Consider the following 12,775-nt stretch of genomic DNA (forward strand, 5'->3'; position numbering starts at 1 on the left):
CTTATGATCTTCTTCACCAGACAACTCAAGATCTGGGTTTCCCTCATCAAACTGCAATAAATTTCTTTCTGCTTCTAAAAAGGACTCCTTTTCTGGTCATTTAGTCAGTTTTAAGGTAGCAGACATTATTTCACCAGCATATAAACAAACCATGTTTGGGAGAGAAAAGACGTTGCTTCCCTTTGTTCCTCTCTTCCTGGTTACTGTGCTTCCTTTTAGGTTTCAGCCTATATGCTGGAGCTCTACAATGACAGGCTGCAGGACCTCTTTGCGAGCCAGGCTGGTGAGGCCCACGTACACACTCAATCCCATGGCCAGGCCAGGCGGGTGGAGATCAAGAGGAACAGAAAGGGAGTTGTGTTCGCCCAAGGAGCAGAGACAAAAGAGGCTTCCAGTGCCCAGGAGCTCTACGCTCTGTTCCAGCAGGCCTGCGCAAACCGACACATCTCTGCCACCAGTGAGCTCTTGATGCCGTGCAAAAGCCTCAAATAGGGTCCTGCTAATTGGTTTGGATTAATCGTGTTAGTTACAGTTATAGCAGTGGGGTGGCATTTAGGTACATCATTACAGATCTGGAAAGCAGCAGAGCAACAATATGCTGATGCTAAACCTTTTATATATATGTATATATATATATATATATATATAGTGGGCTACTGGAACAAGAAGGCATCGGTGGGCAAGGGACGAAAACAGGGCGTTGTTGGAATGCTACTACGCAAGTAACCCCGGCGGAAGGGGCTACATGAATAGGATGAGGGACCTATGGATTCTTCGATACCCAACATCCACAATGACGGCGAAACAACTAGTAGCTCAGTGTTCCAACATTCGAAAGAAGGGACTGCTCTCACAGCTAGAGATTGACGAGGTACAACACAAATGCTACGGCAAGGAGGAGTCAGGACGCCAGGTCAGGGGGGAGATATCATCACCCCCACCCGAGATTGGGTACATAGCCCCAAGTGTGATAGGAGAAGGATCGTTGAGTGCGAGAGGAACTGACCTGAAAAATAGGATCATGGCCAAGCTTGAAACCTGGATCCCCCGTAGCCGGTTACCAAGATTACGTGAAGTACCCTCAGAAGGTCTGCTAGATGATGTTAATGCAGCACTACGGACAATACCTACAACCACGGTTACCGACACTAACAAGCTGATCTACAATACGGCAGCAGTGATCAGTGAGATGCTTGGCTACAAGTTGAACAGCCACAAGGGGCAGTACCCTCCATGGAGAAGGAGGCTAGAGGGCAAGATCAAAGTAGCACGGAGGGAGGTTAGCCAACTAACGGAGTTGCAGAAAGGTGCGACAAATAAGGTGCCTAAGAAATACAGCAAGCTGTCCATACCTGAGGCCTTGGAAACTGCCAAGCAAAGACTCACAGCCTTGGCCAGCCGCTTGAGGAGGTACACCAGAGAGATAGAAGGCAGGAGAATAAACCAGCTGTTCTCCACAGAACCAGCAAAGGTGTACTCTCAGTGGCAAGGGAACAATAAGAGAACAGCACCACCAAGGCTGGAGACAGAACAATACTGGAAGAGCATATGGGAGAAGGATGCAACCCATAACGGCAATGCTCAGTGGCTAGAGGATCTGAGGGCAGACCACAGCGACCTCCCTGAACAGGGTCCAGTAACCATCACAGTGGCAGATATCCAAGAAAGGGTCTCCAGTATGAAGAGTTGGACAGCACCAGGGCCCGACATGGTTCACACCTACTGGCTGAAGAAGCTGACTGCACTCCACGAGCGTCTGGCAGCACAAATGAACCAGCTGCTAGTTAACGAAAGACACCCGGAATGGCTAACTGAAGGCCGGACGGTCCTGATCCCCAAGGACCCCAAGAAGGGACCGGTCCCCTCCAACTACCGACCAATAACCTGCCTCAGTACTACATGGAAGCTCCTGTCAGGTATCATATCGGCTAAGATGAACAGGCACATGGGTCAATACATGAGCGGGACACAGAAAGGAATTGGCAAGAATACCAGAGGTGCAAAACACCAGCTACTGGTAGACAGAACAATCAGCCGAGACTGCAAGACCAGACTGACCAACCTGTGCACTGCCTGGATTGATTACAAGAAGGCCTATGACTCAATGCCCCACAGCTGGATACTGGAATGCCTAGAATTGTACAAGATCAATGGGACCCTAAGAGCCTTCATCAGGAACTCAATGGGGATGTGGCGTACAACACTAGAGGCCAACTCCAAGCCCATAGCACAAGTTACCATCAAGTGCGGGATCTACCAAGGAGATGCTCTGTCCCCACTGCTGTTCTGCATAGGCCTGAACCCCCTCAGTGAGATCATTAACAAGACTGGCTACGGATACCGACTACGGAACGGAGCAGTTGTCAGCCACCTCCTGTACATGGATGACATCAAGCTGTATGCCAAGAGTGAACGAGACATCGATTCACTGATCCACACTACCAGGCTATACAGCAATGACATTGGAATGTCGTTCGGACTGGAGAAGTGTAGTCGGATGGTAACAAAGAGAGGGAAGGTAGTCAGAACTGAGGGGATTGAACTACCAGAAGGCAACATTGCAGACATAGAGGACAGTTACAAGTACCTGGGGATCCCGCAGGCAAATGGGAACCATGAAGAGGCCGCTAGAAAGGCTGCAACCACCAAGTACCTGCAGAGGGTCAGGCAAGTCCTGAGGAGTCAGCTGAATGGTAAGAACAAGATCCGGGCCATCAACACATACGCCCTGCCCGTGATCAGATACCCTGCTGGGGTAATAAGCTGGCCAAAGGAGGAGATAGAAACCACTGACATAAAGACAAGAAAGCTCCTTACCATGCATGGAGGGTTTCACCCCAAGTCCAGCACCCTGAGGCTGTACGATAAGCGGAAGGAAGGGGGCCGGGGACTGGTGAGTGTCAGCACCACAGTCCAGGATGAGACAAGGAACATCCAAGAATACATTGGGAAGATGGCCCCAACTGACCGAGTGCTCAGTGAATACCTCAGGCAGCAGAAACCCAAGAAAGAGGAGGGAGACGAGGAACCATCATGGAAGGACAGGCCCCTGCACGGTATGTACCACCGGCAGATAGAGGAGGTGGCTGATATCCAGAAATCCTACCAGTGGCTGGACAAAGCTGGACTGAAAGACAGCACAGAGGCACTAATCATGGCAGCACAAGAACAAGCTCTGAGCACAAGATCCATAGAGGCTGGGGTCTATCACACCAGGCAAGACCCCAGGTGCAGGCTGTGTAAAGATGCCCCAGAGACAATCCAGCACATAACAGCAGGGTGCAAGATGCTAGCAGGCAAGGCATACATGGAACGCCATAACCAAGTGGCCGGCATAGTGTACAGGAACATCTGTGCTGAGTACAACCTGGAAGTCCCGAGGTCAAAATGGGAGATGCCCCCAAGGGTGGTGGAGAATGACCGAGCTAAGATCCTGTGGGACTTCCAGATACAGACGGACAAAATGGTGGTGGCTAACCAACCGGACATAGTGGTGGTAGACAAACAGAAGAAGGCGGCCGTAGTGATCGATGTAGCGGTTCCGAATGACAGCAATATCAGGAAGAAGGAACACGAGAAGCTGGAGAAATACCAAGGGCTCAGAGAAGAGCTCGAGAGGATGTGGAGGGTGAAGGTAACGGTGGTCCCCGTGGTAATCGGAGCACTAGGTGCGGTGACTCCCAAGCTAGGCGAGTGGCTCCAGCAGATCCCGGGAATAACATCGGAGATCTCTGTCCAGAAGAGCGCAGTCCTGGGAACAGCTAAGATACTGCGCAGGACCCTCAAGCTCCCAGGCCTCTGGTAGAGGACCCGAGCTTGAAGGATAAACCGCCCGCAGGGGCGTGCTGGGTGTTTATATATGTATATATATATATATATATATATATATATATATATATATATATATATATATATATATAGTGAGAGAGAGAGAGAGAGAGAGAGAGAGAGAGAGAGAGAGAGAGAGAGAATCTGAGGACTGATTATTAATCAGCATCTTCTGAAGTCGCACTTCTTAAAATACCAGAAATATATAAAAATCCATCTTTCTTTGTCGTGTTGTATTTTTGTCATTTTTTAAGAGATGAACGTGGAGAGTTCCCGCTCTCATCTTATTGTTGGCATCATGTTGGAGAGCAGGAATCTGACAAATGGGAGTGTAAGCAGTGGGAAGCTGAGCCTTGTAGACCTGGCAGGCAGTGAGCGAGCAGCCAAAACAGGTGCCAAGGACCACCAGCTGAAGGTCTGCTCCTATCTTGTTTCATGGGTCAGTGAGTGGTTGAAAGATTTGTCATGACTTCTTTAAATTCTTCCATGTTCTCCTCTGTGCAGGAGGCAAACTCCATTAACAAGTCTTTGAGTGCACTGGGTGATGTGATCTCAGCTTTATCTGCTGAACTGCCCCATGTGCCATACAGGAATAGCAAGCTAACACAGGTAATAAATTAAAAAGGCAGTATTCTAGTTTTTCAATTCTGAACTCCAACGTAGACAAGCAGTTCAACCAAAATGTGTTTCATCTCTCTCAGGTGATGCAAGACTCTTTGGGTGGAAATGCTAAAACTCTGATGATCGTCAACACCTCTCCTACAGAATACAATCTTGACGAGACGCTCACATCTCTTATGTAACAGAGAGAGAAAAAACAGTGTTTTATTGTATTTTAGCACTAAAAAACTCAACAGAATAACACTTGAACTCTCTGAACTTTGCAGTTATGCAACAAGAGTGAAGGCCATAACCAACAACGCTCAGAGAAATGTGGAAAGCAAAGAGATTGCCCAGCTGAAAGAGGTGCATGCCACTTTCACAGTCAGCTATTCAAATATGTACATTTCTATTTAGAATTAAACCATAAAATAATGTGAATGTATTTTTTTCCAGGTGATCATGAAACTGAGATCTGGGCAGAGCGTGGAAGAGGAAGATGTTTGAACCGTTCTGCGTCGTAATAGTGAATAAAGTTATGAGTAAAGATTGTTAGAGATGTTCACATATTAATTTAGCCATAATTAGTTGGACAGACATCACAGTGCAGTTACTGACAGTTGCTGTGAGGATTGCGTGTGGTTTCTTAATGAATGTATAGAAACGGGCCCCCACAATAAAAGGCTCCATGTGTAAATGAAGATGTGAATAGAAATCAGTAGGTCATTCAGTTTGCACGTGTTTGTGTGTGGCCAGTGAGTTCAGTGGCTGTGAATAGACATGCAATAGCACGCAATGTTACACTGTTGTTGACAAGAGTTATACCGATGAGTTTGTAAAATTAAAGCTTTAGTTCAAAGGTCAGGGGAATTGTAGGAAATGTTAAAATCTGTTAATGTATCAAAGAAAATTTGTCCACTTGTACACAAAAATCTACGGAATATAAAAATACGGCACTGTGACACAGATCTCGTGACGAAAACAATATTTATTATTTAATATGTATCCTTAGTTAATATTTATTATTAAAATAATCTATTAAAAAATTAAAATAGGATTAAAATGCTTGCATTCTACTTTACTTAATACATTTCCATAGCTTGGTTTTCTGTACTTAACATATCTATCTAGGTAGATAAGATTGTTTTTTTCGTTTTTGTGTTTTGGAGGCACCCTTCTGAGCTAGTCCTCCCCTACTCACTTCAGAGTCAGCCTCACTGCCATCATCATCCATGAGTCACTCAGAACAGTGTGAAGGTACAGACAGAAAGCCAGTAAACATTACCACACAAGCACAGGCACATTATTGTTTTCAGATTGCATGTTTTATACAAAGCCACTGTCTGCAGCTGTTTTATGTGACTCAGTTTTACTCTTTCTATAATTACTATAGAAAGAGGCTAACTGTAGGCTGTATATGCTTTTAAAAAAAAAACAATTTCCAACATCAGCTCTACTTTTTCTTTCAAAAATAGTCCAAAAGTTAACATTTTATGCATACATTATAAACAATAACTGCCTTAAACCTAGTGGTATTAGTGCTTTGAGATAATTTGAATATTTGTTAGTATGTTTGTAGTTTATATAGCACACTTTTTTTTATGTGATATTATTTTACCTCAACATGACGTATAGAGGTCAGGTATTTACAATAAGAATAAGTTATTCAACTTGTAATATTCAGGTGAAACAGTTCATTAAGAGCTATCAGCTGAAGTCTGTCCTTCATAGTTTCCAAAAGAAGGCACTCATCAAATGTTCACAAACAAAAGTTTAACAACAGCTAAAAGTGTCTATTCTATTTCTATTTACAAAACTATTAATGAAGTCATTGTGGCTTACCCTGCTGCCAGTGACACTCATCCTCATTCCTCCGTTTTAAACTGTGACCAGTCACTTAAGATACTAATGTAGCAGGCAGATGGACTGAATGCTGTAAAATGACCTCATGTTCGCTTTGTGTATATTTATCTTTGTGTCTGTGCTTTGACCACATTTGCCAAACTGAGCACAAAATAGTAATAACTACAATTAATTTCCACTGTGACATTCCAAAACATCCGAAAGATCATCATTTGAGTTTTCAGACGGTCTAAAATCTCTGGGAAATGGTAATCCTATATGGACGTGGTTTCATAGTTAGACCAAAATCAGTGCTGAGATCCAGCTCCTGCCCTGGAACATTTTCAATACGTAGCCCATGAAGAAGCGTGGTAAGAAACACAAACATCTCCAAACGTGCAAATTCATCGCCAAGACAGCGTCTTTTTCCCATGCCGAAGATCTGGACTTTCTCTGTCAGCTCTTTGTTCAGGAGTCCACATGGATTCAAGAAACGCTGTGGACGAAATGTCTCAGGATCGCCCCAAAGATCACTGGGAAAGAATGAACATTTTAACAAATAAACAAAAATGTTAAAAAAAATCCATAGTCTTAAAAGATAAAAAGAACGAGACAAAGTAGATTTTTACTGCTTTCGGCTACTCACGTATCATGGTTGACTTGATATTGATTAATGAAGACGCATGTGTCTTTGGGAATGAAATACCCATTAAATGTGATGTCTCTCGTGGTGCTGGAGAGGAAAAATATAATCAGAGGAAAGTGATAAAAAAAAACAATCTACATGCTGAAAAAACAAATTTACTGCTGTCAAAACTTTAGGTCTTACCAGTGTGGTATGGTAAAAGGGACATATGAAGCATGACGAAATACTTCATATATGAAGGCCTCTGTGAAAGGCATCTTGGCTTTGTTGGAAAACCTGGGCAGCTGGAGTTTGCCGATATGCTCATCTTAAAAAAATAATGATAAATAATAAAACATAATCTGTATCTCATCTTTTGGGTCTAAAAAAATGTGACATAAGTTGTGATAAACTTGCAATTTTGTTAACGTTATTTACATTTTTATTTTCATTTTTATTCTTGTATTCTAATAATATGTCTTTTTTTTTTTTTTTTTTTAATTTAAACTTAACATAAACTGATTTCCAGGCTGTGGTTTGCTTTCTTTCAGTTTGTAAAAACTTTATGCACATGTGCATCATAAAAAATTACAATTTAAAATATGCTGATCCTTTAGATTACTTTACAAATATTGCTCCACTAATAAGGCTTTCGGTACTGTAAACAACAGAATTAAAGCCTCTTAATTAAATGAAATGTAAGAGATGAAAAAGGGAATAATGTCAGACTATGTCTGTTCACTGCCTTGCGTGTCAGCGCCTTTGTGTCTCCGGGGAACCCTCTAACCCCTCTCCTGTTCTGATTCATCCTGCCTCCTCTTAGTTCTCTCTGTCTCTCTCTCTCTCGCTTCATCTCGCCCTCTGTGAAAATACAACGTGCCTCAGAACAGACAGCACCAGTTCTCTGAGCCCACTTCAAAAAGCGTCAGCAAATTGGACTGATCTTTTGTGAGTTTCTCTGGTCTGATTCTGTCTCTCCAAAAAGCGTGCTCGGTTGGCCGTTGTTCAGTCTTTTTAATAAGGATTCTCCCTGATACTGCAGACATCACAGACGGCTGCATGCTCATGTATGGCCTGTGCATAGCTGCTAATGAGAGGTGCATTTCCACCCATTTCTTGTAAACTGTGTGAATCCCATTTGTGGTGAATATTTTAATAGATAAGAACTACATTTACTACTGACTTATGCTCATCAGTGATGTGGGACTTAAAACGATTAAGGAGCAACCTCCTATTTTTGGTCTATGAGAAACAGAATGATTATGAGTCCGTCATCAGAGCAGGAACAAGAGAGGACTTTCCTATTTAGCATACCCTGAATTCTCTGTAAGCCGTGTATTTACCAGTTTCTAACAATGGGTGACTTTGGTGAAGAGCCGAGCACACTGTACAGCATATGAGTTTGTTTTATTGGAGCATAAGGCATCACCTATTTCCTGGTTTATTTTATCCTGGATGTCAGGAAACTTGATGAGGTACAACAGGCTCCACTGCAAACCAGCGATGATGGTGTCGAATCCTTTGGAAAACCACAAAAAAGGGGGAAAATTCATTATCACCATTAGGATTTATTACTGGCATAATACAAGCGTAAAAGCATCATAATGTGAAATTTGTAGTTTGCCTAACCTGCTCCAAAGATGTCTATGACAGTGTGAATGATCTGGTCGTTAGAGAGCATCGAAGTATCCTTGCTTTCTTCTCTTTCTTCACAAAGTGCAATTAGAGCGTCTGTAATGTCCCGGATACGGTTCTGCGAACACAGATAACTTTACTCCTTCCAACATCAAGCAGCTGTCACTGCTCAAATATAAAGTTATCTACTTTAACTGCCAGCTTGCTTTAAACCTTAAAAGTAATTAGGGAAGGGACAGTAATCAATTGTGGTAAGACGCGTGTCTTCCAGTAGAGTTGCTAATTCCTAATTAGAGTGCGTGCGAACATTTTAGCCATCTCTCCACAAGAACAAAAAAGGTCCATCACATGGAACTTGTTAGTTATTTTTTTGGCTACAGTTACGATCATAGCTACCAATGTATGAGTTCAATGTCATATTAAAGAGCCGGGATGCAAATTAGTGGCACAGATCTAAAGAAAACAACACCAATAGACACATTATTTACAACATAAGGCTGTGGCGACATCTATTAAAGGTCACTGTGCAAAAGATCAGTTAAAGTTAAGATAATATAAAAAAAATATAAATAAAATGCAATATTCACAAATCATTAAGAAGCCTAGTTGCTGATTATTATGAAACTGAAGTTTATGTCAGTAAGTCATGTGCAAAAATGAAATAAATAGAACTTAAGCAAACAGTGATTATATGGCATAGATTGTACTGTCATTTTCCCCCATTTAAACTAAATTCTTGCCTATATGTAAGTCTGCATACTTAATTACCTTATCAAAGGTGTCAATGTGTTCCTCAATGTTCCGCTCCATGAATCTGTTCATCCTGCGAACGTACTGGACTATCTTTCTCAGAGATGGACTCGGAAAGTAGCGAAACACAGGGAAAAAATCAGCCAGGTTCCCCGCTGCAAAGAGCTTCAGGACCTCGTTGTTGACATCAACAATAGTGAGAAACTCCTTATCACTGTAGTCATACCGTTTCCCAAAACAAAGCGCACAAATGACATTTGCCACTGAGGTTACCAAGGTCGTTGCTGGGTCTATACCCTCTGTTTCTTCTTTTGCAGCTTTTTCTCGAATCACCTGCACCATCCCTGCAGCCTCTGCACATATGTGCTCCTCTAAGAGGCAGGTGGCACCAAAACCCCTTGGCTCAGCCTGGGAGAAAGACCTGAGGGCATTCTTACACAGCTTCTTATGGAGCAGCCACACAGGTCCGTAGTTCTCATTGAAAGTCATGCTGGTCCCATTGGCTATAGCAGAGAAGATGAAAAGGTTAGGTCGCCCCGCAAAAGCTTCCCCGTGTCGAACCAGAGCCTGCCTGATGGTGTTGTACCCACTCAGAACGACAACAGTCAAAGAGCCAAGGCGGAGCTGGATTCATGACACAAACAAATAAATTAACTCATGCTCACTCTGTTGATCTGAAACTAATAATACAAAAACTATATATAACTATATGTACCTTGAAGATGTCTCCATACTGAAGCCTCAACCCAGTTAGAGAGAGATGAATCTGATCCCCGACCTGGAGCAGATTCCCGACAAGGGGCCACGGTTTGGGGCCAGGAGGTGGGGGATATTTTGTGTGGTCCAGCTGGGAGTCAAGATGGAAGTGGAAGAAGGATCTCTTACTCTTTTGACCCCAGATAACCATCAGGAGGAGGGTTAAAAGACAGAGTGCAACAGTTACACTAGATAGAGAGCCAAAAGAGTTCTCCTTGATTGGCAGAATCCCAAACAGCAGCGGCCTCATGTTGCAAGTAGAAATACTGAGAGATAAGAGAGAGAAAGTTGAAAGTGAAGAAACAAAAAAAACAGATTTATCCTTGAAAGGGAGAAAACAGATCAGATCCTCGTTAAAAGAAAAGAAAATGTGCCTCATACTGTGTCCTGTAAAAACCAAACAAGGAAAGAATATTAAAAAATAAAGAAATGATAAGAAAGCCATACAGTAAGATAAACTCACCATACAGGGCCCTCGGAAACTTGGCGGAGAAAAAAATTTCCAACTCAATTTAGACAGCAAAGAGCAGACACCAAAATATTAGGTAGTCAGAGGTTTGAGGTCTGACCCTTGGGAACTTGTGATGAGAGTGGCTTGCATTACAGGATGTCCCATGCAGCAACAGCAGCCAGGCCCCCTGCAGAGGGAGCTGCCGCCCATTCACAAAAGAGAGGCACACATAGTGAGAAACTTGGCTCAGGGTTTTGGATGAGTCCGACTGAGCCAGCCAGAGGACTGCATCAGCCAATTTAACTACAGACTGGAATCTTACACAGCACGGGCTCCTCCTCGCCAGTTCTTACCTTGACTAGCAAAGGTAAATTGTAAATGGTTTTTATATAGCGCATTTCCTACTCCACTGGAGCAACCAAAGCACTTCATACATGGAGACTGTGTGATGCAGTGCAAAGGCTAAAAATGTTTTTCAAACTCATTATGTGGTATCATTACCAGCTTCCTGGCCCTGACCACCAGAGATGTTTTTAAATAAAAACTTAACACTTATACAAACAATGTTAGTTGTTAGTTGGATGATTTGTTTATAATTTAATACTGCACTGCCTCTTCAGCTAAAATCTGACTACTTATGTCTTCACTGTGCATGATTCAGTTCTCTCTTGATGTTTTAGGCTGTAGACTGGAAAATAAACTGCCAGACTGCCCCACTGCCTGTGGACCGATTATCTAGACATAACAGGATTTCATCATCACCAAGGAGCCACCAGGTTGAGGATCACTGCTCTTCAGAACCAGTAGTATCAGAGTGAAATGAAATGTATGGAGTGTATTAGGAAATCCATGTGCAACTGCATGTATTCCAATCCTCTGTCGAAGAAACAAGACGCGGTGTAATGGGTGATTGCCCTGAAAGCAAAGAGATGGATTTCAACCCTGCCAAAAGGATCTGATACCTGACCCACGCCAACAGTTCTTCATTCACTTATAAGTGGAGAAAATGTGAGATTTAGGCTACCCTGCATGTTCCTGTCTGATAGGCAGGAAATGAAGACTGCAACACAGCAGCATTGAGCGAAACAGCTTAACAATGGGAAATGACTGTGTCCCACCCTGCCTGTTTATCTGCTGCCTGGTCAGAACATGCTGGACCACCCAAAAAAAAAAACTATTTTGAGCTAGGAAAGTATTTAGCAACTCCAAATGGCTTCCAGAAGTCTAGCCCTCTCCACTCACTGCCACACCATCATACAGGCGCTTCAGCCTTCAATCCAGTCAGTCCCCATACAGTCCAGTGTAAAAATGTTAACTTTATATCATTAAAAAGCTTGTTTACAGTCTAGTGCAAAAAAATGGTTTGGCCCTCTATGGATAGTTTCCCCCTTCATAATAATTATCCACTGTGTACTCAAGCCATAGTGGATACGCTATGGCTTAACGTTATAGACATAAGTGACAGATTTCCCAACACAGGAAGCTGCAGCTAGTCGCTACATGCCAGTCCTAATCTCTGCTAATTTGAATCACTGAAATGGACCACATGTTTGAGCTGCCAGTTTCTTTTCAACGATTTTGATTTAAAGTAGTCCATAGCACACAATAAATACCGGATATGTGGGTCTCTGTATTTATTCAGCCTGCTAAGTTTGCTGATAACACCAATTCCTGGTTAAATTCCCTCTAAATGTTGAGGAAAGCCACTTCAGTGTTCCCTTTATCACTTTCTCTCACATAGGATACACTGGACCATCATTTCTTGTCTCACGATATAAAGAAAAAAAGCAGCCGACCATTAACAAAAACAAATGACGAACACAACTGACGACAAGTGACGTCAGTCATCAGAAACTACTGCTTTTCCATCTTTGCCATAATTTTGTATGTTTTAACCTTTTAAAATGCGTTAAACTAATGGCTGATGCCTAAACACAACACTGCTTTATTCAAATATACTTTTTATGAAGCTGTAAAACAATTTGCAACTTTGGGAAAGCGCCTTAGAAAAGGGTGTTCATATTTAAGTAGATTTCATAATTCAGTTCAAAACAATTTCTTTTTTTTATATATATATATATATATTAGGGGTGCAACGATACACAAAATTCACGGTTCGGTTCGGTTCGATACTTTGGTGTCACGGTTCGATATTTTTTCGATACAAAAAAATGTTCATGCATTTTTAATTTGTCATTTATTAAAATTATAAATATATATTTTAACTCAAAAGTACAGTTTTTAAATTTAACCCTAACCCTTGTGCGTGTTTTTTATTTTGACAGCGA

The 12,775-nt window shown here is 42.4% G+C and overlaps 2 protein-coding genes across 3 annotated transcripts; one reads left to right on the top strand and one right to left on the bottom strand.

Moving 5' to 3' along the window:
- The first annotated feature begins 231 nt into the window (after positions 1 to 231).
- LOC147317115 (uncharacterized) lies at positions 232 to 5,671 on the top strand. The gene is made up of 6 exons (XM_086313075.1): positions 232 to 457; positions 4,083 to 4,243; positions 4,333 to 4,437; positions 4,530 to 4,627; positions 4,716 to 4,794; positions 4,885 to 5,671. The coding sequence occupies exons 1-6, from the start codon at positions 232 to 234 to the stop codon at positions 4,933 to 4,935; spliced, it is 720 nt and encodes a 239-aa protein (XP_086169201.1). The 3' UTR covers positions 4,936 to 5,671.
- On the bottom strand, positions 5,370 to 10,706 carry cyp1d1 (cytochrome P450, family 1, subfamily D, polypeptide 1). 2 transcript variants are annotated; one of them, XM_086313779.1, is made up of 8 exons: positions 10,500 to 10,706; positions 9,996 to 10,302; positions 9,299 to 9,904; positions 8,525 to 8,648; positions 8,325 to 8,414; positions 7,100 to 7,223; positions 6,917 to 7,003; positions 5,370 to 6,803 (listed from the first exon to the last, which is right to left on the bottom strand). In XM_086313779.1, exons 2-8 carry the CDS (start codon positions 10,284 to 10,286, stop codon positions 6,521 to 6,523), a joined length of 1,605 nt encoding a protein of 534 aa, XP_086169905.1. In that variant the 5' UTR covers positions 10,287 to 10,302; positions 10,500 to 10,706; the 3' UTR covers positions 5,370 to 6,520. The 2 variants fall into 2 exon arrangements, with proteins under 2 accessions (XP_086169905.1, XP_086169904.1); XM_086313778.1 differs by having other exon boundaries at positions 9,996 to 10,706.
- Positions 10,707 to 12,775: the final 2,069 nt, after the last annotated feature.

The sequence above is a fragment of the Aulonocara sp. 'chitande type north' Nkhata Bay genome, linkage group LG12 (assembly GCF_057382095.1).
Source record: "Aulonocara sp. 'chitande type north' Nkhata Bay isolate Kocher_YH1m ecotype deep benthic linkage group LG12, A_spYH_male_GT1.1, whole genome shotgun sequence".
NCBI lineage: Eukaryota > Metazoa > Chordata > Actinopteri > Cichliformes > Cichlidae > Aulonocara > Aulonocara sp. 'chitande type north' Nkhata Bay.

What these genes read in the sequence shown, in the direction of transcription:
- LOC147317115 (XM_086313075.1), top strand. Translation starts at nt 232, where the DNA reads ATGCTGGAGCTCTACAATGACAGGCTGCAGGACCTCTTTGCGAGCCAG. An exon ending in GGAATAGCAAGCTAACACAG is followed by an intron (nt 4,438 to 4,529) that starts GTAATAAATTAA and finishes CATCTCTCTCAG; the next exon opens with GTGATGCAAGACTCTTTGGG. An exon ending in GAGACGCTCACATCTCTTAT is followed by an intron (nt 4,628 to 4,715) that starts GTAACAGAGAGA and finishes TGAACTTTGCAG; the next exon opens with TTATGCAACAAGAGTGAAGG.
- cyp1d1 (XM_086313778.1), bottom strand. Translation starts at nt 10,502, where the DNA reads ATGGTGAGTTTATCTTACTGTATGGCTTTCTTATCATTTCTTTATTTT. An exon ending in AGTATGGAGACATCTTCAAG is followed by an intron (nt 9,905 to 9,995) that starts GTACATATAGTT and finishes TCATGAATCCAG; the next exon opens with CTCCGCCTTGGCTCTTTGAC. An exon ending in ACATTGACACCTTTGATAAG is followed by an intron (nt 8,649 to 9,298) that starts GTAATTAAGTAT and finishes CTGTGTTCGCAG; the next exon opens with AACCGTATCCGGGACATTAC.